The sequence below is a fragment of the Perca flavescens genome, chromosome 11 (genome assembly GCF_004354835.1).
Source record: "Perca flavescens isolate YP-PL-M2 chromosome 11, PFLA_1.0, whole genome shotgun sequence".
In the NCBI taxonomy this organism is placed as follows: Eukaryota; Metazoa; Chordata; class Actinopteri; order Perciformes; family Percidae; genus Perca; species Perca flavescens.
Window position 1 is genome coordinate 30,977,291 of NC_041341.1, and position 13,971 is coordinate 30,991,261.

Sequence of the window (13,971 nt, forward strand, 5' to 3'; positions counted from 1 at the left end):
CCAGAGTTGTGCCTTTTGTCATTAGTTTTGCTTTCAATAACTTGGTAAACAGAGGCAGTAAGCGAACAGCTACATGCAAAGTGTGTGGCACCAAGATAAATAATGCCGGATCAACAACGTTGAACTTCATCAGGCATCTCAAAACGCACCCAAATAAACCGTTAAATTGAGCATATATCGTCATAGGTAACAAGCCAACCATCGCAAAGTGTTGTGCTAATGCTGGGAACAGGAAAATTGCATCTTTATAGTTGTATCCCTATGATATGGCAGACTTAGGTTAATATTTCACCAGGTTGTTGTTAAATAGCAATACAGAACAATACAGCACCATGGTTGGTGTATTAACTTTTTTCTTTTCTTTTGAGGACAACTTTATTTTTAATAAATCAATATATTTTTATATACACAGTATGTTACATTCAGATTTACTGTTGCCCTACCGTAACCATTCACCCTGTTTTAGTAAGACCCTGGGTCCATATAAGGGCAGGGGGGGATTAAAGCACGTAACACAACACATAAAACGCGACAAGATGACCGACAACAGAGGGAAGTGAGACGGGGAGATATCAGAACTGACAGGACTGGACAAAAAAATAAATAAAAGGGAAAAAGAAAATAAATAAATAATATAAATAATGTAAAAGAAATAGAGAGGGCGGGGTATTACAAAATGGAGGAGTATATGTCTGGTAATGTGCACGGCTTGTAGTTATGTTTTTGTTGAATTTATATACTTTAGAAATGGGGACCAGGTGTCTTCAAAGCCTGACATTTGCTTCCCTCTGTGCATTGTGTTTTTCCATTGAAATGTAGTCTGAGATTACATTTGTCCAGATTTTTTTGATTTCCAGTTTTGGAGGACTACTTTCTTAGCGACAGCTAGAGAAATGAGCAACGGATTCCAGAATTTTTGCAGGATGTGGATTTCAGCGATGTCACCAAGGAGACTGTGTTGGAGATTATGGGATTCTGTAGCTCAGGGTGGTGGACAGTGTCTCAGTGACCGTGATCCAGAAAGAGTGAACTGCAGATAGTCGTCCGTGCTACCTAAAGTGCATTGTGAACAGATACCTGTGTTTGCTAGGACCATTTTGAACATTTTACTTTGGGTGATGTGAGTTCTGTGAATGACTTTATATTGTATAAGCTGCAGGTTTGTGCTAGCGGTCATGGAAAAGGTATTCTTACAGATTTGTTCCCAGTAATCAGGGGTGGGAGAGAAGGCCAGGTCAGTTCCCCACTTGGTTGTTGGATTGTTGTATTTAGGTTGGAAATCATATAACCGTATATAGCCAAGAGGTTAGTTTTTTGAAGTTATTCATTTTCATAACTTCTTCCGTAAGCTGAGAGGGTTGTAATGTGTTGTCGGTGAGTCAGATTTTATCTTTAATTTTAAGTGTAAGTTGTTGAAATTGAAGGAATTGTTCTCTCCCAACCCATACTTCTGTGTGAGTGTGTTAAATGACATGAAATGGTTGTTCTCACATAGGTGGTGAAGGTGTGTGATTTCTATTTGTGCCCATATGGAGAAGTAAAAAGGTTGTTTCTGTAACATGAACACTGGGTTGTGCCAGAGTGGGGTGAACTTGTTTAATTCTAGTGACGATTTTGTGATTTGGTTTGTTTTCCACCAGGCTGTCTGAGTTGAATAGATGGTAATGCTTAGGCAGAAGTTAGATTTCTTGATTGATTGTGATAGGAAGGGGAGATCTGCAATTGGGATGGTTGTACATTGGTTTTGTTCCAGTTCCAGCTACGGGTAATTGTACTTGTGTATATTAACCCATTTAACCAAGTACTGTAATTGATTTGCCAGGAAGTAGTGATGAAAGTTTGGTGCCTCAAGCCCACCATGGGATTTTTTTATTTTGTAGTGTTGAGAGTGATATTCTGGGTTTTTGTTTTTCCAATAAAATTGTGTTGTTAACGAATTGAGAGTTTTGAACCATTTGTCTGTAGGAGTGATTGGGATCATACAAAAAAGGTAGTTAATCCTTTGGTAGGGTTTTCATTTTGACTGCAGCTATTCTTCCGATGAGTGCGGGTGTTTAGACCGGCGTTTATATTCGTCTTTGATTTTCCTGAGGAGGGGAGTATAGTTGAGGATGGAAAGCTCTGACAGCCTGGGGGAAATCCCTAGGTACTTGATGTTGCCTGTGTGAAGGTTGAGGGAAGTGTCCTGAGCTCTAAAATCCCATGCGTCATCTGAGAGGGGTAGTAAAATTGATTTATTCCAGTTGATAGTGTAATGTGAGACGTGGGAGAATCTGTTGATATTGAAAGTTTGTTTAAGTGATACTTGTGGGTTCTGTAAATAAAGTAAAAGATCATCTGCATATAAACTGATTTTGTGTTGTACGTCAGCTACCTGAATTCTTTTGATTATGCTGTTTTGTCGTATTGCTGCTGCGAGAGGTTAAATGAAAATGGCAAAGAGGGAAGGCGAGCGAGGATATCCCTGTCTGGTGCCCTGATGCAGTGTGAAACTCTGAAATGATTCCGTTAGTGATAATGTTTTTCTTGTGATATATTGAATAGGTTGAAAAGTCTGGACGTTATCTGTGGCATGTAGGGTTGGGCATCGTTTGGATATTAACGATTCTGATTCCAATTCCGATTTCTTCCTTTCGATTCCGGTTCTTATTGATTCTTGATTCAGATTCTTTGAGTGGTGGAGTTGAAACGGGTCACATGCTTATTTCACAAATAAGAGATTTGATTCAATGGTGGGTTGCAGTTTGACGGGGCTTTTTCAATGTAAAATAAAGCCAGACTAGAGCACCGATTACTGTGCTCCATGGCTGCAACACAACAAGCGCCTGGCCGCGACGGAAACCAAAACTTGCGCATGCTAAATTTGGAACCCATGATCAGATATGAAACCAAATCCTCCAAACGATTCCAATAAAGAAACGATTCCAATGGAATCGTAACTTTTGAAACGATTCCAAGTAGGAATCGGTTCTCGATGCTCAACCCTAGTGGCGTGTCTATTTTTTATGAAGCCTGTCTGATCTGGATGAATGAGTGTGGAAGTGACTGTTTCTATCCTGGTTGCTAATACTTTGGTGAAAATGTTCAAGTCAGTATTCAATAGTGAAAGAGGTCAGTAGCTAGAGGGGTGAGATGGGTTTTAACAGTAATGTCACGGCTGCTGTATTCATGTGTGTGGGTATGGTGGAGGAAGTTTTTATTTCTAGAATTACTCTGCTGAATATCGGTGATAATATGTCCCAAAAGTGTAGAATTTGGCTGGTAATCCATCGGGTCCGGGAGATTTGTTGCTAGGAATTTTATTGAGGGCTTTGGTAAGTTCATTGAGGCTAAAGGGGGCGTCTAGAATGTCGGTTTGTTCTGCAGTTAATTTTGTTAACGTCAGACTGTTTAAGAAGGTGTCGATTTCTGATTGCGTAGTTTGGTGAGCGGGGGAACAGAGGTTGCTGTAGAAATTCCGAAATATCCTGTAGAGTCCAAGATGGCTGGGATGATTGATTTCGCTTTCTTGTGTTGGACTAGATTTGCTAAATATTTACTGTATTGAAAACCATTATATTTCAGTTACTGAATTTTAAATTGAAATTCCTTTTGTTTTGGTTCACTGGGATGGCGGGATATTTAATTTAAGTGTTTGATTTTTTTGTTCTAATGTATTTTTCAATTGTTGTTGCCGTTTTTTACACACAATATAATTTTCCCTCTGATTCTGACTGGCCTTCCCAGTTTCCCACAGCAGTGAACGTGAGGTATTTGTTATTCTCCAACTGTCGCTAAGGCCATAGTCCCCCATATATTGCTTTATTGCGTCAGTGGAACGCCAGTTTCTTAAGTTGCCACAGGTGCTTGAGCGGTCAATTGCGGGATTGATGACAGTATTGAAGTCTCCTGCTATGATTGTTTGTTTGAATTTGATAATATGGAGAAAAGATTGTGGAAGAAAGATGGATCATCATTGTTAGGGCCATAAATGTTTGCCAGTGTAAATGTTGTACGGTTGAAAGTTGCATGAATGATGATGAATCTTCTGTCTGGGTCCACGATGGACTGGTTTAGTGAAAACTGAATATCTTTATTAAGATTGAGACACCTCTTTGTTTGCCGTTACATGTTGAAGAGCATATTTTGTTAAATTGTCTGAATTTAAGATGCTGTAAATCTGTGTCTGTTAAATGTGTTTCTTGTAGGACGCAAATATCAGCCTTTAGTTTTATTAGACAATTTATTACTTTAAGTCTTTTGGATTGGTTACGGAAGCCGCGTATATGTCGTTACGTATACGTCAGGTATATCGGAGTTGCTGGCTAGTACGTATATGAAGTGGTAAAGACAGAGAGAGAGCGAGGAAGGGGAGAGGGGGATAGAGGGGTTGGGTTGAGGAAATATGGCGTATGTGTTTTTGCTAGTCAGTGTTAGGTGGATGTGTGTCATCTCACCTAACATATTTTCCAGCGTTTTTTCTTGGGGTTGAGCTGAGAGGTAGTATTGATGTAGAACATGAATACAAAACTAACAGACACTGGACAAGGGGACTTTTACACATATAGACAAGGACAGAAACAAACAAACAAACAATATGCAAAGAAAGGCACATGCCTTATCAGAGATTGATGTGTGAGTGAGAAATTGTGCATTTATTCAGAAAAGCCAAGGTGTTATTTCAGTGCTCCGGAATAATTGTCTATTTAAATAGAGTTTATCAACTGCCAATACCGCACGTATGTTGTTTCTTCGGTTTTCCTTTAGTATGGGGTAGAGAACTTTCCTTTGATCGTTTCTCTCCCGTGGGAATTGGTCATTTGTTCCAAAATTGGTGCCCTTGCGTAGTTTTCCTTTGCTTTTGACTATCTTTTTATCGATAGTGTTCAAATTTTGCGACGACGGGCCTAGTTTTATCCTGCTGTTGTTTGCCAAGATGGCAAATTCGGTGGATGGTAATATTTTAGACGTCAGCGGGTAGTTTGAGTTGAGATATAGTTTTGAATCCGTAACTTTGGATTATCGGGTGATGTTTCCGGAATGCCTGAGAAGATGAGGTTATTACACATCGAGCAAGTTTGGATGTCAAGAATTGTTTCTTTCATCCGTTTTGTTTTCCGCGTTGCCGTTTTTCATTTGCAGGGTGAGTGTTGTTACCAAAAAATGACTCGTGAACATCTCTGGCCGAACAATAAAACTAAAGTAAATAAAAAAAAAAAAAATTATTCAGCGTGGAATGTTTTTATCTGATCATGTAAAACTTATAATCAATAATGCAATAAACTTACAGAAGCCTGCATCTTCCTCATCAGCTACATCTCATCGCCTTGAACGCCCCTCAAACTGGTAACATGCGAGGAATTCGCGGGGCGGACTTCCTGTGCTTCCAGCAGGCCCGCGCCATAGGCCTGAAAGGAACCTTCAGAGCATTCCTGTCCTCCAAGCTTCAAGACCTCTACACCATCGTCCGCAGGTCGGACAGGGACAGTGTCCCCATCGTCAACCTCAAGGTGAGATAAAACCGCTGCTGCGGTTACATTTGTACCACACACACGTACTGACAGATTTCGAGTTCTACATCATCCCCCTTATCTTATTTTATTTTATATACAAATGCATGCCAAAGCCAGCACACCAGTCATATCATTAAGTTTGCTGACGATTCGGTAATGGTGTCGCTGATGACGCACAATGACCCTAAGTATGGCGCTACTTTAAATGATTTTATAGAGTGGTGCAAGTTGTCTTTTATGAACACAATGCAGCAAAAACTAAAGAAATGCTGATCGACTTTAGGAAGAATCGCCCCACCCTCTCTCCTACCCTTATTAACGATCAAGCTATCGAAGTAGCGAAGCAATACAAATACCTCGGTATTATAACAGACGACAAACTCCCCTTCGATCCACAAGTTGATGCTCTCTGTAAAAAAAAAAAATATAAAAAATAAATCACACCAACGCATGTTTTTTTATTGTAAACTTGGCAATTTTAATGTTGATAAGACCTTTATGAGGATGTTTTATTGAAACTATTCTTTCTTTTGCCTTTGTAAGCTGGTTTGGATCCCTCACTCTTAAAAACAAAAACAGGCTGCAATACATAACTTAAGTGTGTGGCAAAATTCCCCACAACTCTCTGACTGACTTAAAAACGCTATATGAGACAAAGACCCTAAAGAAGGCCCAGTCAGTCTTGGCTGATATAAGCCACCCCCTGAACAGCTACTTTATGTTGTTGCCATCTGGCTGCAGATTCTGTCTGCCTAAATGCAGGACAGACAAACACAAAAACTCTTTTGTTCCTGCTGCTATAGGCTTTATTAATAATCAATGTAAGATGTGGACTTCTGTGTAGTATGTATTTATTTTTGTCCTCTATTGATGGTGTCTGTTGTTTGTAGAGCCTGTGTTTGTTGCATTCTATTGCTGCACAACAAATTGCCTTATTCAGGGACACATTATTCGATTTGTTAAATGTCTGTGAAAATTGTTTAGTTTGTCTTAGTTGTTAAAGCTTTTAATGTTCATGCAAATATTTGCACATGTTAAGTTTGATTAAAATATACAAGCGGTTGAAAGTGACGGGACACTTCTTCTTTTGCTGAGTATATATCCTATGTATTTCGCCGCTGCTTCATGAAGATCACGTTATGGAGGAGAAATTAAACAAAATTTAAGGCATTGTACCGTCTTCCTCGCAGGACCAAGTGTTGTTCAGCAGTTGGGAGTCTCTCTTCGGCGACTATTCAAACAAAATGAGGGAGAATGTGCCAATCTACTCCTTCGATGGTAGAGACACCCTCAGGGACAGCGCATGGTGAGTCTTTGTTTGTACAATAATCTTACATTTGATACGGGGCTCGCACAAGCACAGGAGGCATTTCAGCGTCCGTAACGCAGGGCCTCCCGCCTGAACCATTTCCCATCTCGAGCGGCCATCACAGTCTCCTGACCTCAATATCATTGAGCCTGGGGAGATCTCAAACGTGCAGTTTATGCAGGACAACCCAAGAAATTAGGGGACCTGGAGGCTTTTTGTCAAGAAGAACGGGCATATCTACCATCTGGGGAATAAGGTAGTCATCCACAACTATCACAAAAGACTGCAAGCTGTCATTGATGCAAAAGAGGGCAATATGCAGTATTAAGATCTATGGGTATGTAAACATTTGAATGGGGATCACATTGCTATGTTTTGTTTTACGATTGCACTATTCTGTATTATTTTACAGTTTAATTTGAATCCCATTCAAATAAAAGTACAGCGTTTTGCCCGATAACTCGTGTTTTCTTAAAAGAACGGTATACATTTCACAAATTCTGCCAGGGTACGGTATAAATTTCACAAATTCTGCCAGGGTACGAACACTTATGAGCCCAACCGTATAGGGCCCTAGGTCGCAGAAGGCTTGCGTCATGTAAATGTAACAGCGGCGTTGCACTATCTTAGAATTCCTTACGGGGGAGACAGACACGACGCGCTATAGCTTTAAAGCCATATTTAAGGAGATCGCCCCTGTCCTGCCGCAACGTGGCGGGTTAGTAGCACAAGAGGATGTTGCCAAAGTCGTTAACTCTTTCTCCGTTCCCGTGGGCCTCTTCTGTTAAACATCGACACGCTTCCACTAGCTCAGATTATGGAAAACAACAAAATAAGTTACCACAGTTGTGCGGACGACGCACAAATGTACATAACCTTATCGACAGGGGACTATAGTTCAATACAAAAACTGACTAAGTGCATTGAACAAATTAACGACTGGATGTGCCAGAACTTTGTTAAATTAAATGAAGAAAAAACTAAGGTGGTTGTTTTTGGAGCAAAATTCAGCGCTCAGCTTCAAACGACAATGTTAAAAACAACAGACAAAGCCAGAAATCTTGGTGTAGTCATGGACTCGGACCTGAATTTAGTTTAAGGACTTGTGTCTCAGCAGGATTTGGAAAAACTTTTCCATGCTTTAATCTTCAGTAGACTCAACTAATGTTACTGTGCTTTAATGTTTTATGTAAAGCACTTCGAATTTCCCGGTTGCTGAAATGTGCTGTACAAATAAAGCTGCCTTGCCTTGAGACACAGTTGGAGCACACTTTCAGTCGAGATGTGGTTCTGAGCTGTTGGAAATCTAAGTGCAAAAGAAACAAAGGCTACTACTAACAGCGCACACTTGTTTTTGCTTCCCCGCAGGCCAGAGAAAATGGTGTGGCACGGCTCGAGCAACAAAGGCCACCGGCAAATGGACCACTACTGCGAAACGTGGCGGGCGGGTGACGCCGCTGTGACCGGTCTGGCATCATCGCTACAGAGCAGGCACCTCCTGCAGCAAACGTCCAGCAGCTGCTCGGGCTCCCACATCGTCCTCTGCATCGAGAACGCCGTCACGACACACTTCAAAAAATAATTTCTTTGGAGTTCCGGGCCCAACGTTTTAATTCCCCCGAAAAACACGCGGCGTCCAACAAACGGGACCCGCGGCTCTGCGCCCGGCAGAGACGCTGCGCATTGTCCGCCCCTCCATAAACGCCAAAGAGACAGGGCGAACAGAGGGGCGTCTGTCCTTTTTTCCTCGGGGGCATCGGCACATATTTTCTCCAAGGGGCGGAACGAGAGCAGAGAAGCTAAACGCATTCTCAAATTGTATCCATTTGTATATTACACGTTTTTTTGTTGTTGACGTCATCAATGTTTTTACCTTTTGAACAGTTTATCGAAAAATGCTATATCCATCCTGTTATTTTGTATCTTAGGTACCGATGATTTCCACATATTTTTTCCAATTTCATTTTAGGGTTACGATGGGAAACAGCAAACGTTTAAAGACTATTTTAAAGAAGACGATTGATATTTATTTGTAAATGAAGTTAAATGCCCTCATTTATATCGTATGCAGCACAAAACATTTGACTTTTTTTTTCCAAAAGTGTTTGTAACGCCGTTTATAAAAATAAGCTCACGTAGGGAACCGCTCCATTTGTATGCATTATTCCACAGATATGTTAACACTACCGTAGAGGGTGAGATTCCTCGGAGCCGAAATAGAGCCTTCAGAATGTTTTCCCCTCATACCGCTTTCTAAAAAGCTAGGGGCAAGCAACCTGTTTATTTGCGGGAGTGAGGAGAGGACAGTTTTTGCAGCAGCCCCGTTTGAATTCCAGAGACTAACCTGGCCTCGGCGCTGCCGACGTCCAGCAAATATCCATTTTTATAACAAATTGTGCTGTACCGTTTGTCCCAGGCACTGAATAAAAGTGTTTTTCAACTACAAGAATTATGTCACGTACTGTACATATGCGTAGAGTGTTTTGTGTGTGGAATTGTTCATTTCCCCCGAACCAAATGTAGGCAGGACAGTAGACTAGCGAGGCAACGACAAAGGCTGCAAGACATGAAGGTAAGTACTTACTTTAACAGGTTGACATTGGCTTTGGTGCCATAGGTGAAGTTGACTGCTTTAGTGTTGCTAGTTGTTAGCATTCCTGTCTTGCCCGGAATTGTGAACCTGCTAGGGTTGCTCTTGTGTCTGAAAGCACTTGAGTTAATCAGGCTAGCTCAGTGGCATGAGCGGGAGTTAACGAGCGTCCATCACCGAGCGATCGTCAGCATCAGCGGGTGCTTGTTAAGCGATTAGCGAGGGCCGTGGCCCGGCAGCCCCAACGGCCGACTCCAGCTAGTATTTGTTGCGGCAGCCTCTTCGGCCAAAGACAGAGGAGTCTCCGCACTGGAGGCTGCTACACACCTAACTTCACCATACTTGTCACGTGCCAACAAAGTAGGTCACTCCAGAATCCCCTTCGGACTATGTCAGCCCCAGGGAACAACGTTCCGCCTCGTTTGATCGAATTACAAGTAAAGTCGGCCTTTGTCGTTGCCTCAAAAAGCACAAATACAAACTGTCACAGTCTTTTCCGATGCTAGACTACCAGGTATTCGTCACATTCAAAGACGCAAACCATTGAAAGAGCTCGAGGCACGCCGGGCATGTGTCCAGCTCCTTCAATTGTTGCCTGCTATCATACCCCTTGAACTTTTCCACAGTTTGTCACCAATATAAAGTGCCGTATAATTGTAGAGTGGAAGGAAAATGATACATGTTTTACAAATAAAAAAACTGAAAAGCGTGGCTTGCTTAACTATTCTGCCCCCTTTACCCTAAATAAAATCCTGTGCAACCAATTGCCTTCATAAATCACCTAATTAGTAAATAGAGTCCACCTGTGTGTAATCTAATCTCCGTACAAATACAGATGTTCTGTAAAGGCCTCAGAGGTGTGTTAGAGTGAACGTTAGTTAACAAAGGAAGGAAGGAACATACCAGACGGGTTGGGGATGAAGTTTAAAGCGGGGGTTAGGTTAGTGACAGTTAAATGAAGCTTCACCAACCACGGTCTTTATATTCTGAGCTCACTAGATGGGGCTCTCTGTTCAACAAAGGGTTGAAAACCCACTGAATTGCCATTCCTTTCACCTTTTTCTTTAAACAGAAAACGCCATCTAGTGAACTCAGAAAATAAAGACAGTGGTTCGCGAAGCTTCATTTGACCATCACTAGGTTAGGTTATAACACAATATTCCAAACTTTGAACGTCTCACTGAGCGCTGTTCAATCCATCGTCCCAAAATGGAAAATTCTGTTCAATTTCATTTACATAGCACATTTAAATACAAACCATAGATGCCCAAAGTGCTTAACTAGCTAAACAACATGATAATAAACACAAACAATACAAAATAACCAACAGCAGAAACAAAAAAGGTGTCAAAGCTCAACTTGATTTGAAAGCCAACCAATAGTAGTGGGTCTTATGTAAACCGGTAATCTATTCTACAGGTTTGGAACAACCACTGCAAAGGCTTGGTTATTTTTTTTTAACCTGAATCTGGGCTCGTCGAGGAGCATCTGATCAGAAGACCTCAGTGCTTTGACAAGTGTGCGGACATGTAAAAGGTCCAATAAATAAGAAGGCGACAACCCGTTTAAAAATCTTAAAAACAAGCAATGCAATTTCAAAATCAATCCTGACACCGACAGGAAAGCAGTGGAGCATGGCCAAAACTAGTGCAATGTGGTCACGCTTTTTGGTCCCGGTTAAAAGTCAAACTGCTGATTCTTCTGTTCTGGACTAACTAACCGCCGAAGAGATGACGGATCCGATCCAACGTATAAAGACTTACGGTACTCTAATCAAGACGTAATAAATGCACGTGTGACTCAGGTGGAGGTAGGGCTTGACCTTAGCCGAAAGTCTCAGCTGGAAGAAACTGCTTTCAATAACAGAACTAATCTGTTGGTCAAATTTAAAAGCACTGTCAAAAATCACACCCAGATTCTTGGTAAAAGGACGAATATGGGTACCTAAAGTACCAAGAGCATCTACGCAGCCGCTAAAATGTTCCGCAAGACCAAACCAACAATTTCAGTCTTATTGTCATTGACAGAGAACATTCTGATCCAACCATATTTCGCCATCTCTCAAGCACTTAAGCAAAGGCTGAAGTGTGTCCTTATCATTGTTTTTTTTACAAGCAAATACATTAGTACATCGTCTGCAAAACAATGGAACGAAATGTCATGTCAAGGGCAGGCTATTCCCATAATACCGACGCTTTGTTTGAGTCAGGATAAAAGGATAGAGGGGTTGACGGTGTCAAAGGCAGCGACCGAATCTAAAAGCGCTAAAGCAGCAGAGTTTCCTGAGTCGACCGCTAAGGTCGGTTACACACTGGATGCGTCGCGCGAGCGTGTCTTGTCAGTTTATATTTCGGCTCCCATGTTAACAGGTTAGAGCTTACACACTGCCTGCGTGACACGCACATCTCAGGCGCGGCTCGATCCGCGCCGAAAACGCGCGCCTGCTAGAAATAGAACCAACGCCTATTTGTCACGTGACACGCATGTGTCAATTAGACACAAATACATATTAATAAATGACATGTTAATGTTTGAAAGTTTCTAGATTTTCTAATATTGCACCGGTCAATACCGAACAAAATATTCTGTAGCCTATTTTTGACGTTGTCAAATCAGTATATATTTATGTTTAACATGGTATTTCATTTCATCAATGGGAAACATGACGTGTCCAGACAAGGCTAGCAGCAACACCGCGTCAGACACATTTCTGGTGTGGAAAGACATAGAAAAATCCACGCAGCTGACACGCAACAGAAACGCCACGCTCACGCCACGCAGGGAGTGTGTAACCGGCCTAAGAGAAGGTGGTTAAAAACTGTTTCAGTACTGTGGTGGGGCTAAACACCAGACTGGAACTTTTCATAAATACTAAAATCATCTAAAATGATTCAAGTTGATTAAAAACAACCCTCTCCAAGACTAGTTTAGAAATAGGTCTAAAATTAGACAAAACTGTAGGATTCACAACAGCATGTTTATAAGCAGCTGGAACACACCCTGAGCTGAGAGATGGATTAAGGATAAATTACTTAAAAATTAAAAAATAATCTTAAAAAATAAATAAATCATGTTTTTTGTTACTTTCCACCACCCTCCGAAAACTACTTTTAATTCAGCCCTTAATAAAAACATCTTTGAGGAAGCGTGAGGGGATACTGTCCAGCAGGCGGTTTGCAGGACGAAGCTGCTGAACTATGTCAGAGAGAAGGTGGAATGGAAGACAGTTGGGCATAAAGGAGGAACAGAGGGGTCACTGGTAAAAGCAGTGGATCAGACCACTCAGACAAGCAATTTTATCAAAGTGTTTCAGAGAGTTTTCACACAGCAATGTGGATGGCACAGTCAGTTTCACAAGGGTTGATGATAGCGTTAAACACTTTCAAAAGAACCTGAGGCCTCCGGCTGTTATTAGCAACCACGTGCGATAAAAAAATAACTTTTAGCACATTTAACTGCTCCCTGATATTTATGTAATGAGTCCTGTAAAAATTCAAATGACACTTGGAGTTTATCCTTTTCCCACTTTCTCTCAGCTTTTCTGCAGGCAGAGAGAGCGGGTAGGATAGTTCAGCCGCGGCCCTGAAAGCACTTTAGTGCAGCAACAAAGTCCAATATCTCAGTACGAGTACAGTCATAGAGGTTGGCGAGTTGCTCAACATAAAGATTGCAATCTTCGAGATTGTACAACACTCAGCCTTTAAAAGCAGCAGAAAACGGTGAGGTTAATTGCACGCTGCATGCGTGCAATTAACCTCAACGTTTTCTGCTGCGTGCGGGAGCAACGCTAGAAACGTCCGAGCAGGGGACGTCCGCAGTAAATAAGACGGGCGGATGATCTGAAATACACGTTTCGCTAATGGCAACACCTAAACCATATGACAGCACGATGTCCAAAGTACGTCCTTTTTCGTGTGTCGGGCCAGTGACGGACTGCGTGAGATTAAAAGAGTCAATAAGACTAAGAAAATCCTTAGACGTAGGTCTGGATTCGCAGCACGCGTGTATATTAAAATCAACACATAAAACACATAACGCGGCTCAAAGCTGGAGCTGCTGTCAAACGTAATCTTCCGACACCGAAAAGCACACTTAAACACAGCGGCTAGCCCTCCGTCTCTACCGGTGGTCCGAGGGGAGCCACATCGGGGAGGAAGAGGTTCGGAGAAAGGCGTGAACTCGTCATCGTGAAGCCAGGTTTCTGTCAAGAACGTAAAATCATTTAGGAGAAAAGTCTTGTTTGCTAGCGATCTAGCATTAATCAGAGCCGAGCAAAGAGTTTGATCCTCGCAGGCGCGAAGGCGCCGCATGATCTTCCGGTCGCAGGTTCCAAAAATCCACACCGCCTCTGCGGATCCGAACCCGCATGGTACCGTCAACAGGTGGGCCTCAGAAATAACCGGCGACAACGGGACAGAGCCGGCGGTCTCTCATCCCCGCTGATCGCCCGGCAGCAGGAACGTAGGGACACCCCACACAGGTGGACGCCAGGTAAGCCTTGAATCTGACCAGCACACCTCCGCGCTGTGAAGCCTTTCTTACAGGGAAAAACAGCAGGTGAACGGCGCGGGTACGCAGGT

At 42.1% G+C, this 13,971-nt stretch overlaps 1 protein-coding gene across 3 annotated transcripts in view; it reads left to right on the forward strand.

Annotated features, from left to right (window-relative positions):
- Window positions 1-9,267, forward strand: part of col18a1a (collagen type XVIII alpha 1 chain a) — a 102,368-nt gene extending 93,101 nt beyond the window's left edge. For all 3 annotated transcript variants that reach the window (XM_028591724.1, XM_028591722.1, XM_028591723.1), the window contains 3 exons: window positions 5,292-5,489; window positions 6,683-6,798; window positions 8,170-9,267. In XM_028591724.1, coding sequence (XP_028447525.1) covers window positions 5,292-5,489; window positions 6,683-6,798; window positions 8,170-8,383 — 528 coding nt within the window. In that variant the 3' untranslated portion in view covers window positions 8,384-9,267. The remainder of the gene's footprint in view (window positions 1-5,291; window positions 5,490-6,682; window positions 6,799-8,169) is intronic.
- Window positions 9,268-13,971: the final 4,704 nt, after the last annotated feature.